The 13,918-nt window shown below is 36.3% G+C and overlaps 1 protein-coding gene across 3 annotated transcripts in view; it reads left to right on the plus strand.

The window, feature by feature from the left end:
* TERF1 (telomeric repeat binding factor 1) overlaps positions 1-13,918 on the plus strand; it is a 207,246-nt gene that overhangs the window by 167,169 nt on the left and 26,159 nt on the right. For all 3 annotated transcript variants that reach the window (XR_011170697.1, XM_069100116.1, XM_069100115.1), the window contains 2 exons: positions 8,349-8,444; positions 13,167-13,288. Coding sequence is in view for 2 of the 3 variants with exons in the window: in XM_069100116.1 (XP_068956217.1) it covers positions 8,349-8,444; positions 13,167-13,288 (218 nt within the window). In the remaining variant the exon portion in view is untranslated. The remainder of the gene's footprint in view (positions 1-8,348; positions 8,445-13,166; positions 13,289-13,918) is intronic.

Here is a 13,918-nt window from a genome sequence, read left to right on the forward strand (position 1 = left end):
GCGGCAGAGACCGGGAGGTTCCGCCGCCAGGGCCGCGGGCCCGCGGGGCTCGGCGCTACTTGCCTTGCGCGGGTCGCTGCGGCAGAGCTCTGGGTTTTGCCGCAGTGAGGGCGTGGCGGGGGGGGGGGGGGGGGGAGGGGGTGCGGGAGCGTTGTGGGGACTTCATTGATCTTTTTTCCGCCTCCTTCCCCACCCTGCTCGGCTTTCTGGGGTGGGTGTGGGAAGGCAGGGGTTTGGCAGCTGGCTTTTCCCCACCTTGGGGCTGCTCCTTGCGTCCCTGGGTCTCAGTAAAAGGGAGACTTCGCTGTTGTCTTTTGTCTTGGTCTAGGGCTGGCTCGGTGCCTTTAAGTACCACTGAGGGCTGAGGATGTTGCAAACAGAAAAGCCGCTCCCTGTCAAATGGGCCAGCATTTATTAAGCGCCTGCTATGTAGCCGTGCACTGTGTTAAATCCTGCTGATATAAACGCACCAAACAAATCCTTACTTCATAGTCTAATGGGGGAGACGTGTAATTAAATATGGATATATATGTGCAAGATAAAATTTATGTATGTAATATAAATTGGAGGGAATTTAACAAAGGGAAGACACCTAGCATTAAGGGAATGACATCCCCTCCCCCCAAAAAATAGTTCTTATCTTATAGCTCACATTCTAATGAGGGAGACTAAATGCAAGCAATTATGTACAAAAAAATATATATGCATGATAAATTGCAGATAACTTCACAGAGGAAAGGGACACCCTACACTACCCTCCAAATAAAAAAATCTAGTGTCTAATGGGGGAGACAGCATGCAACTAAATATGAACATATATGTGCAAGATAAATGTGTATATGTAATATAAATTAGAGGGAATTTAACAAAGAACAGGTAACTACATTAAGTGAATAACACTTCCCCCCCCCACACACACACACGCAAAAAAGTCCTTGTCTTCTAGTGACTCAGTCTAATGGAGAATACAGCGTGCAAACTGCCTTTATATGTGGGGGGATAAACGTGTGTGTGTAAGTTGGAGAGAATTTAACAAAGGGAAATTACTAGCATTAAGGGATTGACATTCCCCCCCCCCCAAATGTCCTAGTGGTTTGCAGTATGCAAACAAATATATACAAATATATATATAACACACCCTAATATAAATGTGCATATATATGCACATAGTTTAACCAGGGTAAGGCACCAGCATTAAGGTGGTTAAGTGTAACCGTTATTGTCGTTTTTGGAAATCGTGAAAGACTATGGGGAATTTTATCTGAGAGCTAGAGTAGAGTGGAGAGGCCAGTAGGGGGAGGATGGAGATAATTCCAGGCTTGGGTATAGCCAGGGAAATCTACCAGGTAGGGCAAAGGAGGATCTTGTTTGGGGAACAACTAAATTTTAAGAGTATGTGGAGGACAATAAGGTGTAAGAAAACTGGAAAGGCATGAAAGAGGTATTAAGTTCTTCTTACTCTGTTGCAGGCACTGTGCGCTATTTTAATGGGAAAAGACAACAGGCACACGTAGGAGGTTTTAGCTGCAAGTCAAATGGAAAGGTTTGGTGTTTGGGGGGTGCAGTGGCAAAGCAGATGCTCATGCATCTCCTTTAAAGTCATTTCCACTTATAAAATTTTGTCAGTTTCAGATTTTAAGTAGTGTGAATGATTTGTATTTGTCCGGAACTTGAAATCCCGGTCAGTTAATCTTAGAAAATTGCCTGGGGGCACTGAGAGATTTAAGTGACTTGCCCATGGCAACTTGACCTGGCTAACCTGAAAGAGAGACTGGACCAAAGTCTCTCTTCCCCCTGCCCCCACTTCAAGGCCACCCCTCTGCCTATACCTTTCCTTATTTGATGTTGATTTTTTTTTTTAACCCAAGTGTAAGAATTTATATGTATCCCTGTTAGATTTCATTTTCATGGATTTCAGTCAGGTGCTCTAGCCTAGGCTTTCTTAGGCTATGTCAGAGATTTTTTTAAAAAAACATTTTGATAATTGTGTTTTTGTATATGTTGTTTCTTTTGTGATCTTAATACATTTTATTTTACATATTTAGGAACACTGTTTTGAGAAGGAATCTGTATACTTTTCTATATAACCAGAGGTAGTAATTCATAAGCCAAATAAAATTAAGAACCCCTGCTCTAGCTTTTCAGAATCTTGAATCTTTTCATCTGGCTTGCAGTGTGACAGAGCCTCTCAGCTGTGTCATCTGCAAAACTTTATTAACATGTATTTTCTTTATAACTTTATCCAAATCATTGCTAAAAGTGTGTTAGATCCCTAGGGGACCTCTTATCAAATTAATATTGACATTTGTTAGGATTTAAAGCTAAGAAGGTCCTGAGAGGCTATCTAGATATTCATTTTGCAGGTGAGGAAATTAAGTGAATTTTGCCCAAGGTCACATAGGTATTTAGGGGCAGAAGTTGGATTTGAACTGAATTTGTCTAAGTATAAATCTGTTACTCTTTCCCCTGAACCATTGCTGCTGCTTCATTCATGACTATTTTTTGCCACTCAACCAGTTTTGAATCCATCTATTTCCACATGTTATCTTTTCATCAAGAAAATTTAGGTAAATTATACATTTCTCTGATCTGCCCATTTAGTAGTACCCTGTCAAAAAAGGAAATTAGGTTGGTCTGTCTTTTATGAAGGCATTTTGGTAATCATTACTTCCTTTTCAAGATTATCACTAATGATCACCTTAATGATCCATTATAGAATTTTCCAGGAATTGGAGTCAAGCTAACTGGCTTGTAGTTTGTAGACTCTGAATATATGAATAGAATTTGCACCTTCTCCACTTCATACATTGAACAAGCATTTATTATTATGTTAGTCACTCTGCTAGCCACTGATTATGGCTTAATTAATTAGCATGATTAATTAATTAATCATGTCTACCAGTTCTTTGTGTTTACCTAAGCCAGTTGATTTAAATTCATTAGAGACAACTAGGTGCTTACTTATTATCTCTGTCCCTTTCTTATCCATTTTTGTTCCTTTTTTTCCAGTACAGAAGTCATTTCTTCTTGGCAGAGAAAACACACGAAATAACAATTAGAGTAACTGCATTCTTTCTTGCATTCTCATATCCTACTCAAGGTCTACTTTCTTTTGAGTCTTTTCTTCCTTACATAGAACTTTAAAAAACCCTTTTATTGTCCTTAACTTTTTGACAGCACTCAGCCCATTCTGAGTTTTAAGTACTCTTTTGACACTCGACACTTTTTATGAAATTGTGTCATATTCTTAAATTATCCTCTATCATCTGCACTTGCTTACGTGTTAATCTCATTCTGAGGATGTAAATGTCTATCTGACTGTTCAGTTTTTCTTCAAATATTGTATCCTTTTCTCCATTCTTTAATATATTCTTTTGTTCTTGTGAAGACCAAGGGCACTTTAATTTTTTCCTAACAACCTAATAATTTGGTTATTTTTCACACATACAGCAAACACTGTTTTAGTAGTTAATGCTTCAGTAGAATTAGGTTAGAGTAGATGACTTCAGATTATCTTCAATATAATTCAAGTTTTCATTTGCTTTGCAGTTATTTTTTATTAGCGTAAGAAGCCCTTTCATTGTTGACTTATCTTTTCCATTAAATTTTAGTTTATTAAAGGAATAACTTATTAAGCTATGGGTGGCAACATAGAATAGAGGGCTGGTTTGGAAGACCTGCTTTCCAAGTTCTAGCTCTGACACCTAATGGCTTTGTTATTATGAACACTTAAACTTTCTGTTCTCCAGACAGCTGGTTTTAAACTATAATTTGTAGAATAATCTTTATTGATAGAGAGGGGATTTTCTTCACAAGGGAATTCCCTATACCAAAGAAATCAATGATCCTAGACCAAAAAAAAAAGAATTAATTTGTGGCCAACCACATCTTTTTTTCCTTTACTTTTGCTACATTTAAACCACACTTTTTGCAATTCCACAACTAGATTATTATAATTATTTATGAACATTTATACTCTCCCTTTTCCATTCTGCACACTGCTGACAAATTTTCCTTAATAACACTTTAATCCAGGCCTTTATTAGGCTCCCAAATGCAAGGCAGAGAAGCAACATGGTGTAATGATTAGAAGCCTGATCTACGAGTTGAGGCCTAGATTAAAATACTGGTTCTAACACATTCTGACTGTGACCCTAAGCAAGCCATGCAGTCTCTCAGTGCCCAGACAAGTCACCAAAGTGCATTCATAGATAAGGAATTTGGGGTTTAGGTGAAGTCACAAGGACCCCCAAAATTGCAAGGCATAGAAAGACAAAACAAAATACAGTTCTTGCTCTTAAGAATTTTCTATTTTACTGGTTTCTTTATGTCTCAGAACATGTAATGGTTTTCTTTTGCACAAAGAAAGGTGTATGTACATTTTGTAGGCAATCTTTTTCCATCCCACCTCCCAAACTTTTAAGGACAACAACTAACATCTCTATAGAGCTTACTGTGTGCCAGGTACTGTGCTAAGGACTTTACAATTATTATCTCATTTATGCTCTGCTAGGTGGCCTAGGAGATAGAGCTCTGGGCCTGGAGTCAGGAAGACCTAAGTTCAAAACTAACTCTTAGACACTTTCTAGCTGTGTGGGCTTAGGCAAATCACTTAACTTCTGTCTGCCTCAGTTTCCTTATGTAAAATAGGGATAATAATAGCACTTACCTCTCCAAGTTGTTAAGAGGATCAAATGAGATGCTAATTGTAAAGCACTTAGCAGAATATCTGGCACAGAATAAGCAATATAGTTATCCCTTTCACATCTCATCGAGGTTTCTATATTGCAGGTCAGCATAAGAAATGAAATAGGAATTTGGGGGGAGTTTTGATGATGTGCAGAGGCTAGCAGATGACACAGAAAAAGTTTAGAAACTCAGAAATGTATGAAATATATGTTTGCTATTGTATAATATCAACATTTTATCTTTCAATATTATAATAATTAAGACTACTTCTCTGGTATGAAGGGAGGCCAAAAAATTTTGCATGGATTTTCCATTGCTGGAGTGCCATACCCCTATGCTTCTTGATGTGGAAGGGATAATTGTGTATAAATGTTACCTGTTATTATTATAATAATTCTCAGAACAACTGTAGGAGGAAAGTGCTATTATTATCCTCATTTTACAGTGGAGGAAACTGAGGTAGTCCGAGGTTAAGTGACTTGCCCCAAGGTCTTACAGCTAGTAAGTGTCTAAGGTTGGATGCAAACTCAAAACTTTCTGACTTTAGACCTGGTGCTCTATCTACTGCATCTTCTGGCTTCCCAGTTATACCAGTTATACTCCTGTGTTAAATCTACTTATCAAACTGTTCTTCCTTTCTTTTGAACATTCATCTTCTATCCTGCTTCTATACCTGTTCTTTTTCTCCACTGTAATATCCTTCCCTTCCCTTGCCAACATATGTATCCATGGCTTACCTACATGAAAGACATTTGCCCATCTGAACTCCTATAGCAGCCGCTATATGAACCACTTATTTTGACATTCAGTATTTGCATCACTGTTTTGTGTAGAAACTACCTATATAAAGGGGCACTACCTTGTCAACCTGATATCAATATTTAAAAGGTCTTCCTGGTGCCAAATATCTGGAACTTGACAAAACCCTTCCTGACATAGGTCAGATGTAATAATCACTACATACTTTAATGATTGATATGAGAACAAATGATACTGCCAAAAAGATCCTAGAAAATATTCCTAAAGTTTGAGGCGCCTAAGCAAGAAATCAAAGAACTGGGGCGGCTAAGTGATGCAGTGAATAGAGCACCAGCCCTGAAGTCAGGAGGACCTGGGTTCAAATCTGGCCTCAGACTCTTAGACACACACACACAAACTAGCTGTGTGATTTTGGGCAAGTAACTTGACCCAAGTTGCCCTACCTTCCCCCTCCAAAAAAAAAAAAGGCAAAAAAAAAGAAAGAAAAGTCAAAGAATTTAGGCACACAAGAAGTTTTCATCATTGTTGCTGTTTCAAAGCACAGGTGTTGGAAAGAAAAGAGAACTGCTGGTTTAGACAATGGTGTTTAAGAACAAGATTTGGATCATCTTGAATGAAATTTTGAATGATCATCTCAAAATAGAATAGACTAATAAGACCTAGTCAAAAAATGTCCTTGGAATCTTAAAAATCTAGCTGAGATGAAAAGAGCTGAGAGAGAAAACTGCCTTACATATCTCCACCAAACTAGATAGCATAAAGAATAACTAGCACATCTAATACAGGAGGAGTAATAGTTGTAGATATGTAATTAACAGGAGACAAAATCCAAGAAAGGAGGCAGCAATGAAACCCATAGCTGCAGTTGATACAGAAGTGTGACAAAACTTAGATAATAAAGTGAAATAACTTATTACAAGGAAGTGGATTTGATTTCAATAGTAGTATAGTATACCTAAGACTTGGAGGATGGGACGCATGACTGGAATATGCTCTGAAAGGTTCAGATTACAGAACCTCCTTGGGAGAGAATCCAGAACTAGAGAAATAGGGTGAGTGTGGGGACCATGATGAGATGAGCATTTGGGAGCTGGGGGAGATCACTTGAAGGAAAAAAAGAAATACTGTCCAAGGTATATATGGACTAATGTGGTTTTTGAGTAAAGAGAATGGGATAAATACAAAATCCATTTTAGAAGTAAAACCTGATTAGATACATTGTGGGCTGAGGTGGGGGTGAAGGATAAAGCCGGGGTTATGATCCTGTATGATTGGAAGGACATGACCTTAACAAATAGGGGAGTTCCAAAGAAGACTGAATTTGGGGGGGAAAGAATTGAGTTCTGTTTGGGTGACTTATCCAAGGTAAGTAGGTGATATAGATGATATATATGATGAGATCCAAGAGAGACTAGTAGTATAAAAACCTAGAGAGGAGAGGTCAGTATTGTCAAATGCTGTCTAGAAGGTGGCAAGTCAGCATTTATCACCTATCATGTGCCAGGCCCTGTGCTAAGTGTCTGGATCTAAAGAAAGTCAAAAAGCAGTTCCTGCTCTCAATATGTGTGTACAGGATAAATTAGGGGTAGTCTGATAGGGGGGCCTCTTACGATGGAGAATTGGGAAAGGCTTCTTGCAGAAGGAAGATTGTTAGCTGAGACTTGGAGGAAGTAAAATGTGAGCTGGAAGTTGGAGATAAGGTGGGAGAGTGTTCTGGGCATAGGGGACAGCCAGTAAAAATGTTCTGAATTGGTGAGTGGTTTATTCTGTTCCAGTAATAGCAAGAAGCCAATAAAGATAAAGATTGAGGGAAGAGCCATTGAATTTGGCAGTTAAGTTCCTTGGTAACTTTGAGAGCAGTTTTTGTTTAATGAGATCAGAGGTCATATTGCAAAGGGTTGAGAATTAAGAGGAGAGGAAATGGAGGCAATGGGTATAGACAGCTTTTTCTAGGAGTCTATAACAGAGAAGAGAGATAGAGTGAAAGCTTGTATAAATATATAATAGGGTCTGGTAAGGGTTTTTTTAGGGTGGGAGAAAAACCAGTACTTAGTGAGACTGAAGATTAGAGAAGGAATGGTTATAGGGGGAATCCAGAGAACAATGTGTATCAAGGGCACATGTACAGGGCAATGTGGGTTGGTAAGGACTACCTCATAATCAGATTTCACTAAAGGAGAGAATGGAAGATAATGTAAACTGAACCATCTAAGATGCAGAGAAGGGAAGAAGAAAACATTTATAGGTAATGATCTTTTTTTTTGTTCCCCCCCCCCCCCCCAAAGTATGCAACAAAGTTACATAGCTGCAAGTAGAGAAAAGAGATGGAAACCTGGGAGGTTTGAGGAGATTGAAGGGTTTGGAATAATTAAAGTAAGTTAGAATCAATTGAGGAGGAGTAAACAGACTTCCTTGTTGTAATGAAGCCCCAGTGAGATTCTAGATAAGACTTAGCTCTCTTTGGTGGTAGAGAAAGCTGATGGTAGTAGTAATTCAAGATTGGAGCTTGGCAAAAATGAGTGGTTATAGAACAAAGGACCAAGAAATTGAAGAGTAAATAGTGAAGAATTTCATGCCGGTTTTATACATCCACATAAAAACAGTTTTTCATCAAGATTAGACATCTTTTCGTCAAAATAGCAGCTATCTGTAAACATAATTATAAACATACTTTGTGAAATATATACTTGTTAAATTTTAACTGTAACTGGATTGTGTTCTATTGAAAGCATTAATGTATTACTCCAACCGTGCTCTAATTATATTATCTGTACAAGTGGATAGAAAAATACCAATGATATATGATTTTTTTAATGATTATATGTTTTTTAACATAGTTTTTAAATAGTGACACTACTAGATCACTTTTTTGTTTTAATCTAATTTACTTTTTGTTTCAGCCATTATTCATGGACTATCCAGACTAACAGCACATCATCTGAGAACAATATATGTATGTCAGTTTTTAACAAGAATTGTCGAAGGAAAAACACTGGGTAAGTATTTTTTCAGTCCTTTATATAAATACTTATGACATGTCTCTTGAAAGTTATGTCAGTTGAAATAGCAGCCAAATAGAAGCTGTCATCTGTTGGAAAATGATTTTTAGATGAATACTTGACATCATACTGGTTATTTCATAAATACCTTGCTTAGGATTTACAGGGTATATCAAACAACATAAGACCATAAATTTTGTGGTGTTTCCTCCTGATTAAAGTCCTATGACTTGACTCTTCATAGACTACTGTCTATCATTTATCACTTTAAACTTAATGTCCATTCAATTAATTGATAAAATTGGTATTTTCCTAATATGTTCTTAATATTTATATTTACATTACTATAGTAGTATAATTCTTTGTTTTATAATTTCTGATTATTTACTATGAAAATAGAGCTTTTTAAAAAGCATTTAATTCCTTTACATTGCATAGTTCAAAATTTTCATATGTCCTGCAATAAAGGCAGTAGCCAGATTCATTAAAGAACATTGAGGAGGATGAAGACGACATTCGGTGAAGAGTATGACAAGATCTTTCAGTCTAAGTACTCTATAGTGTGCCATATTCATGCATGCGCACATACCACACTCTTGATACTTGGTAACTTCACTGACAAAAGGGGCCTAGGAGAAAAGTTAGAAAATTACATTGGTAACTATAGTTTAGAATAAAAATCTGACACAATAGCGACTTGTAGGTTACTAAGAAGCCTCACATCAGTACAAACTGAATATTTTTCTCAGGAAGAAAATTGTAAGGTAGTGGATTACAAACATTGAAAATCACCAAAAAATGAAATTGCCTATTAAAGCACATTGTTTACTGATGCCATTTTCTGTTGGTTGTTTATGGAATCAAATGATGACTGATTACAGTCATTCTCAGACTTTACTCACAGCACAGTATTCTTTGACTTAAGGAGTCCTGGGATGCTGAACATTTAATTTGTCAACAAAGTATTCTTTTTTTTACTGCAGTTTCTGTTGATTTTCCCAAGCCAAGCTAGAAAGGTAGGCATCCACTTTTGGCATCCCTAGGTCACCTTTCTGTATACTCTGTAGGCTCTGTTTTGTGCATTTCTGAAAACCAGGTCTTTCACCTTTATTACCTCTTCTAGATACCACAATTCACAAAGATAACTAACAGTAGCATCTGTCAGTTCCTTCAGTATTTGTGGATACAATTCAACTGGTTTCTTTTCCCCCTAATTATCTAACCATTCAACTCCTACTTGCCTTATTTGTTTTGACCTTTCTAATGCAAAGGGCATTCTTTTCAGCAGCTAAAACAGAAACAAAATACAAATTGAACAGCTGTTCCTTCTGTATGTTGTTAGTTATCTTACCCATCATGAATAAGTAAATCTTCCTTCTTGGATCCACTTTCTCATAGCATGACTACAAATCCCTTTATGTTATCTTTAGCCTTACTAGGCATTCTGAGTACATTCTGCACTTCAGCACTTCTAGCTTTTTTCTATTACAAGAATTATCCTATGTTTACCTATCCTTTCACAGTATGTCTATATCTCTTTGAAATTTGAATTTGCTAGTAAGTTCCCTGTGTATCCACATCAATTTCTTAGTCAACCCAAATACTCATATATCATTAATAACATTGATTTCAATATTCCCTCCAGTATTACATAGAAATATTTTCCTGTTCCTAGAGATTTAAGATCACCACAAGACTGACTTTATAATCTGAAGGACTTCCTTACTTCCTAATATTTTGGGGAGCACCCCAGGCTGTATTTTTGTCATTCTTTATCTTCACCATATCTTTTCCTATAATACATTTCCCTTAGAACATTTTTGTTATATCTTTTACTATTTTTTAAGCATATTTCCACATTAGTCATGTTATAAAGAAGAATTAGAACCAAAGGGGAAAACCACGAAAAAGAAGAAACAAAAAAGAGAGAGCAGATAGTATGCTTTGATCTACATTCAGATTCCATAGTTCTTTCCCTGGATGTGGTTAGCATTTTCCATCGTGAATCTTTTGAAATTGTCTTAGATCCTTGTATTACTGAGAAGAGCTAAATATATCAAAGTTGGTCATTGCACAGTGTTGCTGTTACTATGTATGGTGGTCTTCTGGTTCTGCTCACTTCACTCAGCATCAGTTTGTGTAAGTCTTTCCGGGTTTTTCTAAAGTCCTCCTACTAATAATTTCTTATGGAACAATAGTATTCCACTATATTCATATACCACAGTTTGTTCAGCCATTCCCCAGTTAATGAGCATCACCTCAATTTACAGTTCTTGGCCACCACAAAAAGAGCTGCTATAAATAATTTTGTATGTGTGGGTCCTTTTCCCATTTTTATGATCTCTTTGGGATACAAATCAAGAAGTGGTATTGTTGGGTCAAAGGGTATATGCACATATATAACCCTTTGGGCATAGTTCCAAATTGCTCTACAGAATGTCTGAATAAGTTCATAACTTCATCAGTAATGCATTAGTGTCCCAATTTTCTCACATCTTCTCCAACATTTATCATTTTCCTGTTTGGTGATGTTAGCCAATCTGATAGGTATGATGTAGTACCTCAGAGTTTTAATTTGCATTTCTCTAGTCATTAGGGATTTGGAGCATTTTTTCATATGACTATAGTTAGCTTTAATTTCTTCTTCTGAAAACTGCCTGTTCATATCCTTTGACAATTTATCAATTGGGGAATGACTTGTTTTTTTATAAGTTTAACTGAGTTCTCTATGTATTTTAGAAATGAGGCCTTTATCAAGACACTGGCTGTAAAAATTGTTTCCCAGCTTTTTGCTTCCCTTCTAATCTTGGTTCCATTGGCTTTGTGCAAAAACTTTTTAATTTAATGTAATCAGAATTATCCATTTTGCATTTCATAATATCTTCTATCTCTTCTGTGGTCATAAATTCTTCCATTCTCCATAGATCTGACAGTAAACTATTCCTTGCTCTCCTAGTTTGCTTATAATCACACCCTTTATGTCTAACTCATGTACCCATTTTGATCTTTTCTTGGTATATTGTGTAAGATTTTGGTCTATGCCTAGTTTCTGCCATACCATTTTCAAGTTTTCCCAACAGTATTTGTTAAGTAATGAGCTCTTGTCCCAGAAGCTTGGAGTCTTTGGGTTTATCAAACAGTAGATATAGTCATTGACTACTGTGTCTTTTGTACCTAACCAATTCCACTGATCCACCACTCTTTCTTAGCCAGTACCAAGTAGTTTTGCTGATTGCTGCTTTATAATACAATTTAAGTTTTGAGGTTGGCAAATAATTGTTCTCTTCTGGATAGCTTCTGGAAGTGTAGCTTCTCATTCCCTGAAAAATGAACTGTCCTACCCATCTTCCTCTGTGTGATAGTCTCCCATTATTTATAACTGGACAAAAGGTTATTTCTCCTCTTTAACTTTAGCTGTCTTCCCCTCCCCCACCCCCCATATTTAACCTGAAAGCTATAAATCCCAAAGGGGTCTATGGATAGATTTCAGAAGGTATATGGACTTAACTGGGAAGGAAATTAATCTTTCCTCCTTTCTTTTCTTCTTTTTTTTTTGAGGCAATTGGGGTTAAGTGACTTGCCAGGGTCATATAGCTAGCAAGTATCTGGAGTCATGTTTGAACTCAGGTCCTCCTGACTCCAAGGCCAGTGTTCTATCCGCTGCACCACATAGATGCCCCTCTTTATTTTAATACTAATACATAACAACAGTATTTCTATAACACTCTAAGATTTGCAAAGAATGATATCTCATTTGAGTTTCATGTTGATCCCCCCACTTCCTTTTTTTTTCCTCCAAGACACAGTTGGTTCTGCTCCTGAAACCCACATATGGTTTCCTGGAAGTATTTTCACTTTTTCTTTTAGGAAGACAGCAAGCCTACTCTTGAATGATATCTAGCAGTGACTTGGTTGTGGTAGAATTATAAATATCTCATCCTCTAATACAGGTCATTATTGGTATTCTATCTGTTCTCCAGAACAATTGTTATTGTTTAGCCTTTTTTATGAGCTCTATTTGTGGATCTTTACACATCACTTCCTAAATCACTTAAAACTTATCTTGTCTGCCACACCCTTTCTTAAGTTAAGTAAGTTTTTTTCTACCAATCTGTTTTGCTTACCAGTTTAGTAATTTGTTTTACTTAACTTTTTCTACTTTCCTTTGCCATCTGACCTTTTTCTTTTCTCCTTCTTCATAGTTGTCTTTAGGTTCTCATTTAATCTTTAATCCTTTTCTTCCTTTGGATTGAGTCCTTCTCCTTACATCATTCTCTCTTCGAATTATCCTCAAGTTCTTCCAGTTCCCATTTAGAATTTGATCTGTATTTGGCTCAGATTTTTCTCTCTTCTTCCTCTCCTCTCAGGGAAGCCAGAATTACACAGTATCAGAGGATATGTAACACTACAGTATTTTTGTCAGTACAGCAAAAGATTTTTAAGATCATCCTTTGAGGTTTGTTGAAATCACTTTTAACCTAATAAACTTAATAACTTCTGGTATTGCATGAACTCATTGCTACTTAACATAGTCTATTTCCAAAAACCTTTCATTGAGTAAAACAGGTTTTTCCATTTAAAAATTTGACTTTAAAATGGAAATTGTCAAAACAAATGATTTTACCATATTGCTGTATTGAATAAGCTAGTGACAATAAAGTTGTGGTTGTTTTCTTTTTAACTTCCAAAATTACATTTGTTCTTTTACTTTTTTTAAAGATGCTCAGTTTGAAAATGATGCACGACTTACTCCATTGGAATCAGCCTTGATGATATGGAATAAAATTAGAAAGGAAAAAGAAACACTTCATGACCAAATCCATGATTTACTTGAAATTCAGGTCTGTATATTGCCCTGTTTTTTACATATATGGTGAAAGGAGATGTACTTTTGGAATCTTTTTAAAGACTGCCATGAACATAATGAAAATAAGGCAATAAACACTTTTTGGAATTTATTTAGTTTTAACTTTAGAGCTCTCTGCCAAAGGCTAGACAGTTTAAATGATTTGCTCTTCCTTAAAATATATAGTTTGTTATTGGGGTCATCAAGCCTTTGAAAAGGAGGAAGAACTACTAACAAATTTGTGGTTGGGTATAGTAAATACTGAAAACAGAATATGCTTCATTGCTTTTTCACCAAACCAGAAAACTTATTATGCAAAGTAACAACAATTTTAGATACAATATATTAAAGCCTGTAAGTCCAAGATAAATCGTTGTAGATATAAGTATGAATTACAGCACATATACAAATGCTTCCCACTTCTAAAATATATAATAAAAACTAAAAAGTTTTTTTTTCACTGATTTCAAGTAGTGGTAAGTGCCATTTGTGAATGAGGAACAGAGAAGTAAGACTTAAACTGGAAAAAGGAAATAAAGCTTCTTTAAAGCTCTCAGAATGGCAAAGGTTCTTTTGTTTCTTTTTTTAAGGTGCTTTTTGTCACTGGAAAAGGTTCACCCTGCAA

Source organism: Petaurus breviceps, unplaced genomic scaffold, assembly GCF_028583685.1.
Source record: "Petaurus breviceps papuanus isolate PSGF00001 unplaced genomic scaffold, PetGlider_PUasm1.0 38, whole genome shotgun sequence".
NCBI classification, from domain to species: Eukaryota; Metazoa; Chordata; class Mammalia; order Diprotodontia; family Petauridae; genus Petaurus; species Petaurus breviceps.